The following is a 12,439-nucleotide window of genomic DNA, read 5'->3' as shown; positions in this document are numbered from 1 at the left end:
TTTCCCTGTAGAGAGTTAGTATGTGGTCAGTCCCTCCTTTATTCATAATAACTGAAAATAAGTCCCAGTTCTAAATCAGCCTTTTGTTTATTTCTAATTAGCGCCATCGGGTGAGGGGGAAATTGCCGCTTTGTAGAGTTGTGTAAAGTGCAGGGATGATCGCTCCATACAACCATCATATATTGTACATTACCTCAGTTTGGATTGGCTTGGTGCTCTACAGCATAGAGTATTTGTTTCATTGCATATGTTTTAGATAGCAAACAGATTAGTCATTTTAACGTTGAAGTAGCACGGGGGATTTGTTTGGACAAAATGGTACGTTGTTGTTCCTGTGTCGTTATTTCTTTAACCGATTCCAAGAAAACTGAGTTTGTTGGCTAGATTGAGGCAAAATAATCCATTATCAGGAGAGAGAACCCACGTCCTTCTCGTTATCTGCTTCTTTTTTTTATTTTATAACCCCTTGTGCGTATAGAACCATGATGGAGAAGTTTATTTATTGTTGCTATTGTAGGTTTTCTGCACTGGTATTTATTTGTGACAGGACCACTGACCAGTTTTGTTGCATGGCACTTTATTGTCTGTATTGAGTTTATGTATTGTATCATTTACTCAGTTATTTTGACCAAAGCACTTTTTTTTTTTTCATTGTAAATCGTTGTCTAATGGGCTGCTGTGTTTATGTTTAGGATGTTCGAGAAATAGTTTGCTATATTGGGGAAAACTGCTCTGCTTTCTTGCCGAGAGTTAGATTGATACAACTGAATGATGCAGGTACTGTGAAGGCAGTTAGCTTAGCACAACGACTGGAAGCAGAGGTAGACAGCTAGCCTGTCTAAAGGTAACAAAATCTGCCTACCAGCACCTCTACCAGATATCGCCCAGCCCTATCTCCAAGTGTAACTTTTGGCAAGAGAGCAAATATACATTTTTCCCCAAATCTATTGCACTAAAAACGTATCAATTATACCTAAATCAACCCAAGATGTTTGACATGGTAAATAGGCTACACCAGGAGGATAACTGTTCTGTATATGGCTAGTTTAAACTAGGTACAGTGTGTGGAATTTAGGGGGATCTGTTGTCAGATATGGAAAATAATATTAATAAGTACGTTTTATTTAGTGTATAATCACCTGAATATGGGAACTGTTGTGTTTTTGTTACCTTAGAATTAGCCGTTTATGTCTACACACTCCTCTTCATGAAGTCCACTAAGTTGGACCGCCATGTTTCTACGGTAGCCTAGAACGGACAAACCAAACACTGGCTCTAGATAGGGTCATTTGCGTTTTTTTGCTGTGGCCGCCATAGTTACACACGCTTGGCACACGGGAGACGTTTCAGTTGGTTGAAATCTGCAACCTCACCGCTAGATGCCGCCAAATCCTACCCACTGGCTCTTCAACCGTAATCAAATAAGCACTTATTCTGTCTGCTATGGGCCAGCAGAGTTGCCACAGTAAATACGTTTACTATTTAAGTCTCATCTAGTAGCTAAATGGAAAGTTGTAATTGACCACGGACCTGTAATCTGTTGAAGGTTGCTTTGAGTGGGCAAGAGCGTTGTCCATGCACCAGATAGTGCCTCCCTTTCTTCACCTCTTTTTCTTCTCTCCCTCCTTCATCGTCGTCTTTAACGCCAACACGTGTCCAAGATTGAGCTTTTATGTAGAGTAAAAGTAGATGCTGTGAATCTTTTTTTTATATTGATGATCTACGTCAATGTTTTGGAGAGTGAATATTATCATTGATGCTATAGAGTATGTTGGTATAGCCTGTAACAGTACAGCGCATATCTCATTATCATCCTCTGTAAATGTTGCATTTAAAAGCAATCCCCCCTCTTAGCTTTTGTACTGTAGCTGCTAGTCTAGATATTTGACAGTTTGATGCTTGTGTCAGAAACCAGTAAAGTATGATTAGCTTGGTGTTGTTATGACTTCAATCTCCAGGGATGGTTTCTAGATGCTTTTACATGCTGTGTGTTATTTTGCATTATACCAAGATGACCCCAAATGTTGGTTTGAGATCAATATTATCAGTGGAAGGAAAAAAGTAACAAAAAAACATGTTGCCTTTGCTAAAGATAATTTCTAAGGTGGACATAATTTAGATTCTCTATTGTATTGTTTGCATCTAAAGGGATATTATCTGCATCTGTTTTTTACATTCTTCTTTTGTAACTTAAAGACGTGGTCAGCCAACCATTTCTTCTCTCCCATTTTCCTCTTCTGTCTCGTCTGACTGGTTACGATCATCTTTTTGTTAAATCTGATTTATAGTCAGTTAACTGAACGTATTCAGGACTGTACGCCACAGGCCAACCAACCTGTTGAGCAACGCAGCCTAGTACTCATAAAACCTGTTCAAAATCGGACTAATAAAAAGTCATATTTCACATTTAACTTTGTTGCTACGTAGGGCTTCTTTGATTTAGAAAATGATATTCTGTCTGTTAGCAAAAAAATAATTGGGATTACATCATTTATTTCTGGGTCATTTTGGTATAATCAACTTTGTTGCTTTATATATATATATACTATATATACTGTATGTTGTCTCCTGAAACAGAAGACGAATAGAAAGTTTTATTTATAAAGTTTAGAATCATAGATTAATTATGGTCTTATATTGCACTCATGCACAAGGCATCTTTATTTAATATGATTTTGTATGATGATGTTTTAAGAATGTATGGAGAATACTGGTTTGCGTTTACTACGACCCTGTCCTGAAGGGAGAAGATTCGATTCTGAAACTCTGCCATTTTTGCTTCAGCAATCAAACCACCAACAACACTGCACCAAATTGCATTGATTTTTGTCTGGTTTTGTGTTCAACTGGCAGATGACTCGCAATGCTTCCAGCCCAAATAGTTTAACGGTATCATGTTTTTAAACAAAACACTTTGTGAGATACTTTTGTTGCACTGGCCAATAATTGTCGAAAGGTAAATGAGTTGATTAATTTATATTTGGCTGCTTTTTAACTGTCATAGCTCTGGATCTAAGCATGCAGGTCCCCTTATCTTCTGCTGTCCTCTGTCCCTCTCTCCTGCCTTACCGCTTGCTAATGACAACAGCGTCCCCCCCCCCCCTGAAGTGCTGCTTGTAAAGTATTGTCATTCATGACCCTTGTAATGACTAACTGGAAACCTTCCTCTCGGCTCTGTCTTGTATATAAATGGAGATTTTCTGTGTTGGGTCTCATCACACAGATGATATTAACTCTCTCTTCCTCTATACCAACATGAATAAAGAATAACTGGCCTGCTGCTTCGTCAAGGGTCACCCCAGAGTAAAGAGTGCTGATCAGGGATCAGTTTTGCACATTTCAGCTCAGTGTGGGTGAGGTGGCCATGATGGACCAGATAGATGATCCCAGGTCTGCCACTCTTGCTCTGAGCTACTTGACAGAAGCAGAAACAGGTCGAAGCCTGTGATGAAGTCCTAATCTCAGTGCTCACGTTGATCTTTTGAGTGTTCTGGAGTTCTTTATCATGTCTGTGGACACGTAACAAAAATTGTCAAGAAAAAAAAAAAACAAGGCGAATAAATAAATGAGTGTTGAAAATTATGCAACATCTTAGTGTGATGTGTTTGATTGTTGCATTTATAAATTTTTTGCAAATGTATTATCAGCACACAATATGGCACACAGGACACCTCACATTATGATAGATGGACGAGTCTGCAGTACTGTTGTGCACAGTTTAAATCATCTTGTAGGACTGTTTGTTATGTTGACTCACCAAACTTCAGATATACCTTGACATCGACATGAAAAAAGTTATAATACAGGATGTAACATTTCTCAAAGAATAATAATACAAATAACAACTGTAGAATATTATTTTCCACAGAAGGTAGTTCAAATATCAAATTGTCAGATTTCATTTTCGTATTAGTTTAATATCAGGAATGGGCTGACTTCTACCATGGCATCCATCCTTGATCCTGCATCCCTCCTCTTTAATGAGAAAACATGATTGTCCAAAAGCAACATATAGATTAAATGCCATGAAATATGAACATGTCTTCCTGGAGAAGCAGATAGGCCTGCATTATCGAGCTCTGTACCCTTTTGATTTGAATCTTTTTGGGAAATATGCTTATTCGCTTTGCTGCTGAGAGTTAGATGAGAAGATTGATATCGCACTCATGTCTGTCCATTCAATATGAAGCTACAGGAAGCCGGATAGCTTAGCATAAAGACAGGAAATGGAGACAGCCAAATGACAGTGAGTTTTTTTGTTTATATGGGGGGTTGTGTGACAGATTAGCCAGCGGCCAAGAAATACTCCATATCAGACACAAATTATTTTTCTAAACTTTTTTGTTTTTTCTTAAAGTGGTATCTTTAAATCTGTTCTGTTCTCGATTTTTTTTTTTCTTTCTTTTTTTTGTAACTACAGCATAACTAGAACAGCCTTTAGTCACTTAAAATAACTTTTAGCAAAGGTACAGGAACCTGGTAATGTATTTATCTGGAGTATCCCAATCTCAACAGGTTTAAACTAAAGAGTAAAAACAAAACCTGACCCCAACAGGACAGTGTTTTTGCTGACCTGATGAATGGATAACACAACATCATGCTCTTCTCATGTCTGTTGCAGAATGGTCTGTACTTTTGCCCAGGGTGAACACATGTGACTGTGTGTGTGAGACTGTTCTTCTGCGTTTGTGCAGCCTTCCATTATTGATTATGTTCTACTCACCATGTGCTCAGCTGCAGCAGGGTCAGTCAGACTAATCCCCTAACAACAGAGGCAGAAATACTGGACCCACACAAAGGCCCTGGGCTGAGTAAGGGTCACCCGCCTCCCATTAGACACTGAGGTTACAGCACACTGTTGATGAACAATACGTTTGGTAAGATAACTGACGGCCTTTATATGTAATGAATGTTGAATATTTAATCATGTGTTGTACCTGTAGACCTGCCGTCACTATGTTTGTACTGTACACAGCTAGGCAGAGAGCTAAACACTCCCATAACGTTTGAAGACAGCAGCCGGCCTTAAATATTTGCACTGGAATTTGTGGAAAACAGTATTAGTCAGCAAATTAAATTGTAGTAATTGCAAATTAGAAAAGAAGAAGATGCCGAGAGAGAGAGAGTTTATCAAAGCATTTTAAAATAAATGAATATAATCAAGAAAACTGGTTTCACAAAAGTCTAGACTGTCAAATTGGTTGGATTGCCTCATACCAGGAAATGAACGTAAGAAGAAACAAAGAAAAGCTAGTGAAAGATCAAGATTAAGTCCAAGAAGTTAAACACATTCATTATTCAGCAATTATACATAGTCCACAACAACACGAGTAAAAAGAGTAAAGTACAGTAAAAGTAAATAGAGTAACAGTCAACCCAGCAGTAACAGTTAGCGTCACTTAGAATGTTGCATTAGCAACGCATTAGCCTCAGCTAGGCTAGTTGGCTAGCTTTGTCAGCAGTAAATTGATTGTATAAAAAAATAGATCAACAAATCACAAATCAGCTAGTATAACAAGTACTAAAAGATTATGCTCCAACAAGAAATAGATAAAAGATGTGTGCATGTAAATACTTGCTTGTTATGTTATCTTAGGCAGTACGGGTTGGTATAGCAACGAAATGTATCACTGAAACCAACCACTGGTGGCAGAATAATTAATAATAAATAATAATACACTTAAAATATCCAAATCTGTGAGCCACAAGAAGTCAATCTTGTGTCATAAGTGTGAACACACACACACACACACACACACACACACACACACACACACACACACACACACACACACACACACATCTGAGTATGTGAGGTGTTCAACCAGAAGCATGCACACACACACACACACACACACACACACACACACACACACACACACACACACACACACACACACACTCACACACATGCCTGCTCCATCAGCCAACAGTATGTCCTCTCCGACATACATTCACGGAGCTATTGTTCTATACTTCCAACAGGTCATTCTATCCCACTTGTTTAATTATGCACACTAAGAAGGCCCCCTGTCTGAGGTTTGAGTCCAGGTGATGCTGCTCCTTGGTCTGACTGTTTATTGGCTGCTCCAGAGTAAAGAGACAACACCTTCTGGATTTTCTGCCTTGTTACTTTTTCCATTCTGATTAAATGCTTCTATCATTTTTTGAAAGCTATAGCATTCATCCACTGTCACTGTGTTGGTGATTCCACAGTTTCTGGACCATATTGTAAGTACTGCATGCATACTGATGCTTTTATATTTATATATATATATATATAATATACCAGATCTTGAATGAAAAATTGGGACACCTGGAACTTAAGGACAATAAAGTAATATATTGACATATGACAAAAAATATTTTGAATCTATGTTGAGCTTTTTGCAGAGTGAACTTCCTTTTTTCTTTTTGTTTGTTTGTTTGTTTCTTTAAATAAATAAAAGTAAGTAAAATGCACATAATTATGTGACATGTTTTTGGAGAGGTTACATTGTACCCGTTCTTTAACCAGCAACGCCTTTCTAAGATAAAAAGAGTGTCCCGGCAAAGATCGGCAGCAATAACAATGAGTTACAAACAACACAAGACAAATGACACGTTTCAGTTTTAAGTATATTGCAAACTATTGCCAGTAACAAGTGGAATGAAAGCATTAGATTGGTAAATGCACTAAATACAATGCGTTTAGCAAATAACACATCAAATGTGTTTCAAGCTTTCCCCAATCACAGGTGGAACGAAGATATTAAAAGATAAATTTACTGAAATCTTTCAAAATCATAATAATGTATGTTGAACATAAAGCATTAAAAAAAGCTAGCTACTGTACCTTCCTAACAAGGAATCTGACTTTGGGAGATTTGGGAGAAACACTGTAATTGTCTGTGTAGTATTTATGCCATTGAATGGTGTGGAGCTTGTTAGAAAGTCCTGTGAATTAGTGAGGTTACCTGAAGCAGGATATCATGTCTCTCCAAGCTCTAACACACTTTCTCCTGCACTCTGTGCGGGCTACGCTACCTTCGCTGACTGGGGTCCTGTTTCACCACTTTTTGTTTTTGTTCCAATTACTACGAGCTGTGTTGCCTGTGTTGAATTGAGCATGTGTGGCATCAAGGGGGCCTCAGTCTCTTAGATGATTACTTTGAAATCGTTTATACTCTGCTGCTCTGTGTCAAATTTCTCTCCAGGTGGGGTCCTCTTTTTCTCATTTTATCTGGTTATTGTTTACTGTTGTTATCAGTTTCAGAAAGAGGAGCTCCTGCTGCTTTGAAAGTCTGGACTTTGAATGCGCAGCGCCAACATGGAGAGCAACAAGGTGACCAATCGTCAGTGCAGGAACTGAAATAACAATAGGACACTGTAACACACTGTAACATGAGAGTTTCACTGAGAAGAGCGCAGATCTCCACCAGATGTGTCTGCAAGGACCACTACTGTGTCGTGTGATTAAATCAATACAACCCACAATTGGCTAACCCCAATTGTTGTTTGCTGCTATATTAATGCTCTGAATGTTAAATATAGCTCCTTCAAGAGTAGTGAGTGAGGAGTCAGCAGGTAGTCAGTCCTTGTTCATGCAGCCATAACTGGCCAGCCAAAAATATTATGCAATTTGCTGCAGCAAAATGCGAGAACAGGCGTGGACAGACACAGAGGTGCACACTCAGTCACTCACTCACGCACAAACACACACACAACTGGTCTCTTGATCATCTTGGCGGAGCTGACTACTGTACTAACTTCACTAATTGCTGTATTACAATAATTACTGGAAATGAGCTATTGTTAATATTTCCTGCTACAGCTTTGCTTTTCCTGCGGCTCAAAAATATCTGTTGTGTAAAAAGGTGTATGGCTAAAACGGCAGAAACAAATTGGGAACCAGTGCCTTCAAGTACAACACAATTATCTGCTGAACTGATTGCACCAAATTCTGGTAAATATCAGCAAAAATACATGTAAGACGGCTTTGTATTCTCATTCACTGAGCTTACATACTGTAAACAAGGATGGGCAACGTAGGCACACAAAAATGAATCACTGGATCTCTTAGAAGGGCAGTTGATATAGAAATCGAAGAAACAAAACAACATAGGACTAAGCTATATTCTGATGATAACGTATACATAAAAGCAAAAGAAAGATGAACTGTCCCTTTAATCATTGCTCACCCCTGCTGTGTGTGTGTGTGTGTCCCTAGCAGCCGGTGAAGGAGGTGCTCCCCCTGCCTCGCCACCCTTCCCCACTTCCTGTGACCTCTTCCTCTCTGACCCCTGCTGCCACTTTGAAGAAACACAGCACAGACTCCATGCAGCATGTACAGGTGGCCTCGTCAGGTGATTAACAAAGAGACCACATGTTTGCATTTCATTGTGTACAACTGACACAATATTTTACAAACAACTCATACCTTTTGTGTATAAAGGAAATAGAAATATTGAGTCATTTTAAAACTGAATTGTTGACATTTGGCCTGTGTTGTGTTTGTTTACAGTGGTTACATCGTTCAGCTATCTAAAGCCTCCAGAGAGGGATCTTACCCTGATGTCCCAAATGAAGTCTATGAAGTCTCTGAGGCATGCTGGCTACACTGCGGTCTTCACTGGACAAACGGTGAGCCAGTGGGCACAAAGAATATGTGTATAGTGCGAAAAATAACATAAAAGTGTGTTGATGTTGTCTTCAGGAAGAAATAGGAAAAAGAAATAGGAAAAACAAAGTCTACTGTATATGTGTAGAAAGTTAGATGTTGTGGTGAGAAGTTTGTTCTAGCGCAAAATAATGCGTGGTGCACACTTGATAATCATATAATCCAACAGATAACTAGAACAGCATCAGAAAATAGACTTGTGTGTTATTTTCACGAATGCGGCTTTAGCACTGACTCTCTGACGGTCTTACATGGTTGAATGCTGACAGAAGCTTGACGGTGAGGAGCTGTTGGAGGAGTTACCAATCATCGACGTGATCCTGGCTGACATCGACACCCTGGTGCCCACTCACGATGAAGCCGGCCGCCCCATAGCAGAGTGGAAACGACAGGTGATGGTGCGGCAGCTACAGGTCAGGCTGCAGGATGAGGAGGAACAGAGGAGACAGGTAAACATGTGCTTTTTTTGTACTTTGTGTGAGATTGACATGTTGCAAAATAACACGTAAAGTACAAGATGCAGAGACTTTCCATAAACGAACAGGTGTCTCACTCAAACTGGCTGCTAACTGGAGCTTCCTACTGAATGGGCAAATATTCTTGTCTAACTTTTGACAAGAAAGCCATTAATTTAAAATGTTAAATTATTCCTCTCTAACAGGACATGAGTAATGACAACGCACCAGTGGATGGCTGGAAGTACTCACAATCCCACAACGCAGTCTTGGGGCCCTTTGGGGAGCTCTTAACAGAGGATGACCTGGTGTACCTGCAGCAGCAGATCGAGACTGTTTCACTGCAGAAGCGCTGCCAGGTCTATGAGCTGGAGCTGACCAGGCTGACCGAGGAGCTGAGGACCATCTTACCTGATCCGATCGTAAACATCTCCCTTAACAAAGAGGTCCTTCAAAAGATGGACGCAGAGGGGATGATGCACCTGACCTTGCCAGGGTGGTGCAGTCGTGTCTCAGAGATTGTTAGGAGTATGTCACTGCTGGTGACTAATCTGACACAAACCACAGAGGAAGGGGGTGAGAGGAGGCTAGTGGAAGGCATGATGGAAGAGATGAAGAGCTTGCAGGGGGTAAGAGATGGTTTAGGAATTGATTCAAGCCAGGGATTGGTGCAACCGGGCCAAGAGACGATGCAAACACACGGCGAGATCTCTAGCGGATGTCGGATTCCACACATAGGGATGGCGTCCGCTTTTAGCCATCGTCTGGAGACCAACAGCTACAGCAGAGCACGGAGGGAGAGGGTGGAGAGGGAGATCCAACAGTCTGGGGTGTCGGTCAGAAACCTCAGATCCAACTTTGAAGGTCAGATTGGTGGTATTTATCCCTTCGCTGGGGTGGTGAAAGGAGGCCCTGGCTTGAACAGCCAGGTAGTGTTTGGAGCTTCAGGAGTAAACAACCAGGATGGCAACACAGGCCTCAGTTTCAAGGTGAGCCAATGTGATCCTCCTAAAAACACTGTGATGGAGACGACCAGCTTAAGGAAAGAGCGTATAGTGGTGCTGTTCCTGAGCCACTGGAAGAAATCTGCATATGCTATTTCAGTGAGAGCAGCGAGAAAGAGACAGGGACAAGAAGCACTGTCAGGGAGAGTGACAGGAGCATCGTCCCCACGGAAAATCACCTCCATGTTTCAATTCTGCAAACAACAAGGTGCTGTGGACAAGACGCTAAACTCTTGGAGGAATAAACTACAACTGAAAGGTGCACAGAAGTCCTGCTTGTCCTCTAACTCCTCACGAAATCCTCCACCTCGTGTAGCCTTCTCCCCAGAGCAATTCCTGCCAGACGTGGACGGTGCTGCAGTGACCCACGACAGCTTGACCCTTGACCTCTTCATGTTGGGATATTTCCACATCCTAGAGCAAGAGCTGTCGCCCGAGGAGAGGAAGATGAGGCATCTGCTCTGCTTTGAAGTTTTTGACCATGTCAGCAGTTTCTCCTGGGAGGTGGTGAGGGACTTCCACAAGGCTGTTCTCCAGGAAATCCGGGCTGGGAGTCGAAAGTGGAGCGACGGCTTCGAGGACATCAAAGTGGGCTTCTTTGGGGACTCCGGACCTTGCCGCTGTCCATCACCATTACCATCATCCTCGTCATTGTTGTCAGATTCCAGACTCGTACCCATAGTAGTTATAGTTCCAACTGCGCTTCCAGATGAGTGTGGCAGCGACCCAGACATTTGTAAATACATCGATCGCAGCTTTGCTTTCTGGAAAGAGAAGGAGGCAGAGCTGTTTGATTTTCAACATTAGCAATAAGGTTGAATTTGACATTTTTGCACAAAACGATGATGGTGTGTTTATTTTTGGTAAACTGACGGAGACGAATAAAATTCTGGTGAAAATGCATTATCATTGTAAAATGAAGTGATAATTACAGTTATTAGTTGTTTACATCCCACTCACTGACAAAGAAATGCTTCCAAGTTATGCATTTAGTTTTCCTTTTCATCCATTTTCTGAAAACACAAAACGATCCTTTTCCATTTAAAAAGCTTTTTGGTGTCATATTTGTAATCTAACAGCTGTACCACATACATACAACATTCAAAACAATTCAAAGACTGCATTAAGATCTCAGAGGATTCTTATTGGTATGTGTCAAGGGGCAATCCACAGATTTTACATGTTGAAGTCAATTAAATACTAAGCATGTGAAAACAGTTGTATGATGTGTTCCCTCAAGTAATCATATGTTTGATACAAACTGGGGGCTTGGAGTTTAAAAGTTTGGGTGGGGGTGGGGGGATTTACCACGCAGAGAAGATATTATAAAAGATGCCATCCAGTTGCATTATGGGAAGTGATCAAGGGTTTTCCTGAAGTTTCATCCATAGGGAGTACAAATCAGTACTTCTCTGCCTCTCCTGCATCAGTTTTGACCATGCTTGTTTTAACCTGCCTCCCTTATGGCCCCAAAATGAATGGATGTCTGATATTGAATAGCTGGAATGCCCCTTAACATCCTTACTGAGTTATTGGTGCTGTATTGTTTAGAAGTGTCAAGAAAGTGAGAGTGGACTCACTTTTAACTCTGAAGTTATTTAATTCTTCTGACTCTCACAATGTGGAGCAAGCTGTGCAGTGGTAGAAGAAGTATTCAGATCCTTTAAGTAGCAATACTACAATATAACAAAACTCCACAACAGGAGTTATATTACATTTTGAATTATTGTCATTAATGCATAACCCCTTAAGTCACATTGTAATTGTACAAACTAATGATTATTTATATATGCAGACTATTTTCTCAATTAATCTATTAATCATTTGATTTAAAAAATGTACGAGTTCTAAGTAGTGAAAAACGATGTTACAAGTTCATAATGCCTAAAATTACATATTCACATTGTTTGATATTTTTTTACTTGAAAAATAACTAAACATTTAGATGTATAAAATATTTCTGTAGATCAACTATTCGATTAAATGACTAATCCTTTCAGCTCTGATTTTAAATACTTTATAACGTGTTGGGCATTTTCATCTAGCCTATAATAATGTATCAAATTGTATAAGATGATGAATTGTTTTATCAGAATAGAATAGATATAGGGCGAAGTATAAAGTAGCGTTAAAATAAGTACATTAACTTGAGTAAATGTAGCCTACCACTGGTTTCACTTCCTGTTGTCTGCTTTCACTGGAAACAAACACGTATGTCTTCACATGTGTGTATTATGTTTTATCATCTTTTATCTGCATAAAAACCACAGTGTCGTTTGGTTTCCTATAGAAAGGTGACGGATTGAAATAGGTGAGGTCGC

General features: G+C 40.0%; 1 protein-coding gene across 1 annotated transcript; it reads left to right on the top strand.

The window, feature by feature from the left end:
• Positions 1 to 7,309: 7,309 nt before the first annotated feature.
• On the top strand, positions 7,310 to 10,925 carry espnlb (espin like b). The gene is made up of 6 exons (XM_076097360.1): positions 7,310 to 7,324; positions 8,210 to 8,345; positions 8,504 to 8,622; positions 8,929 to 9,108; positions 9,321 to 9,704; positions 9,822 to 10,925. The coding sequence occupies exons 1-6, from the start codon at positions 7,310 to 7,312 to the stop codon at positions 10,923 to 10,925; spliced, it is 1,938 nt and encodes a 645-aa protein (XP_075953475.1).
• The last annotated feature ends 1,514 nt before the right edge of the window (positions 10,926 to 12,439 follow it).

This window comes from Anarhichas minor, unplaced genomic scaffold (genome assembly GCF_050575085.1).
Source record: "Anarhichas minor isolate MPS153535 unplaced genomic scaffold, ASM5057508v1 ptg000024l, whole genome shotgun sequence".
NCBI classification, from domain to species: Eukaryota; Metazoa; Chordata; class Actinopteri; order Perciformes; family Anarhichadidae; genus Anarhichas; species Anarhichas minor.
Note: the sequence above shows the minus strand (reverse complement) of the source record. Positions and strands in the feature narration are given on the sequence as shown.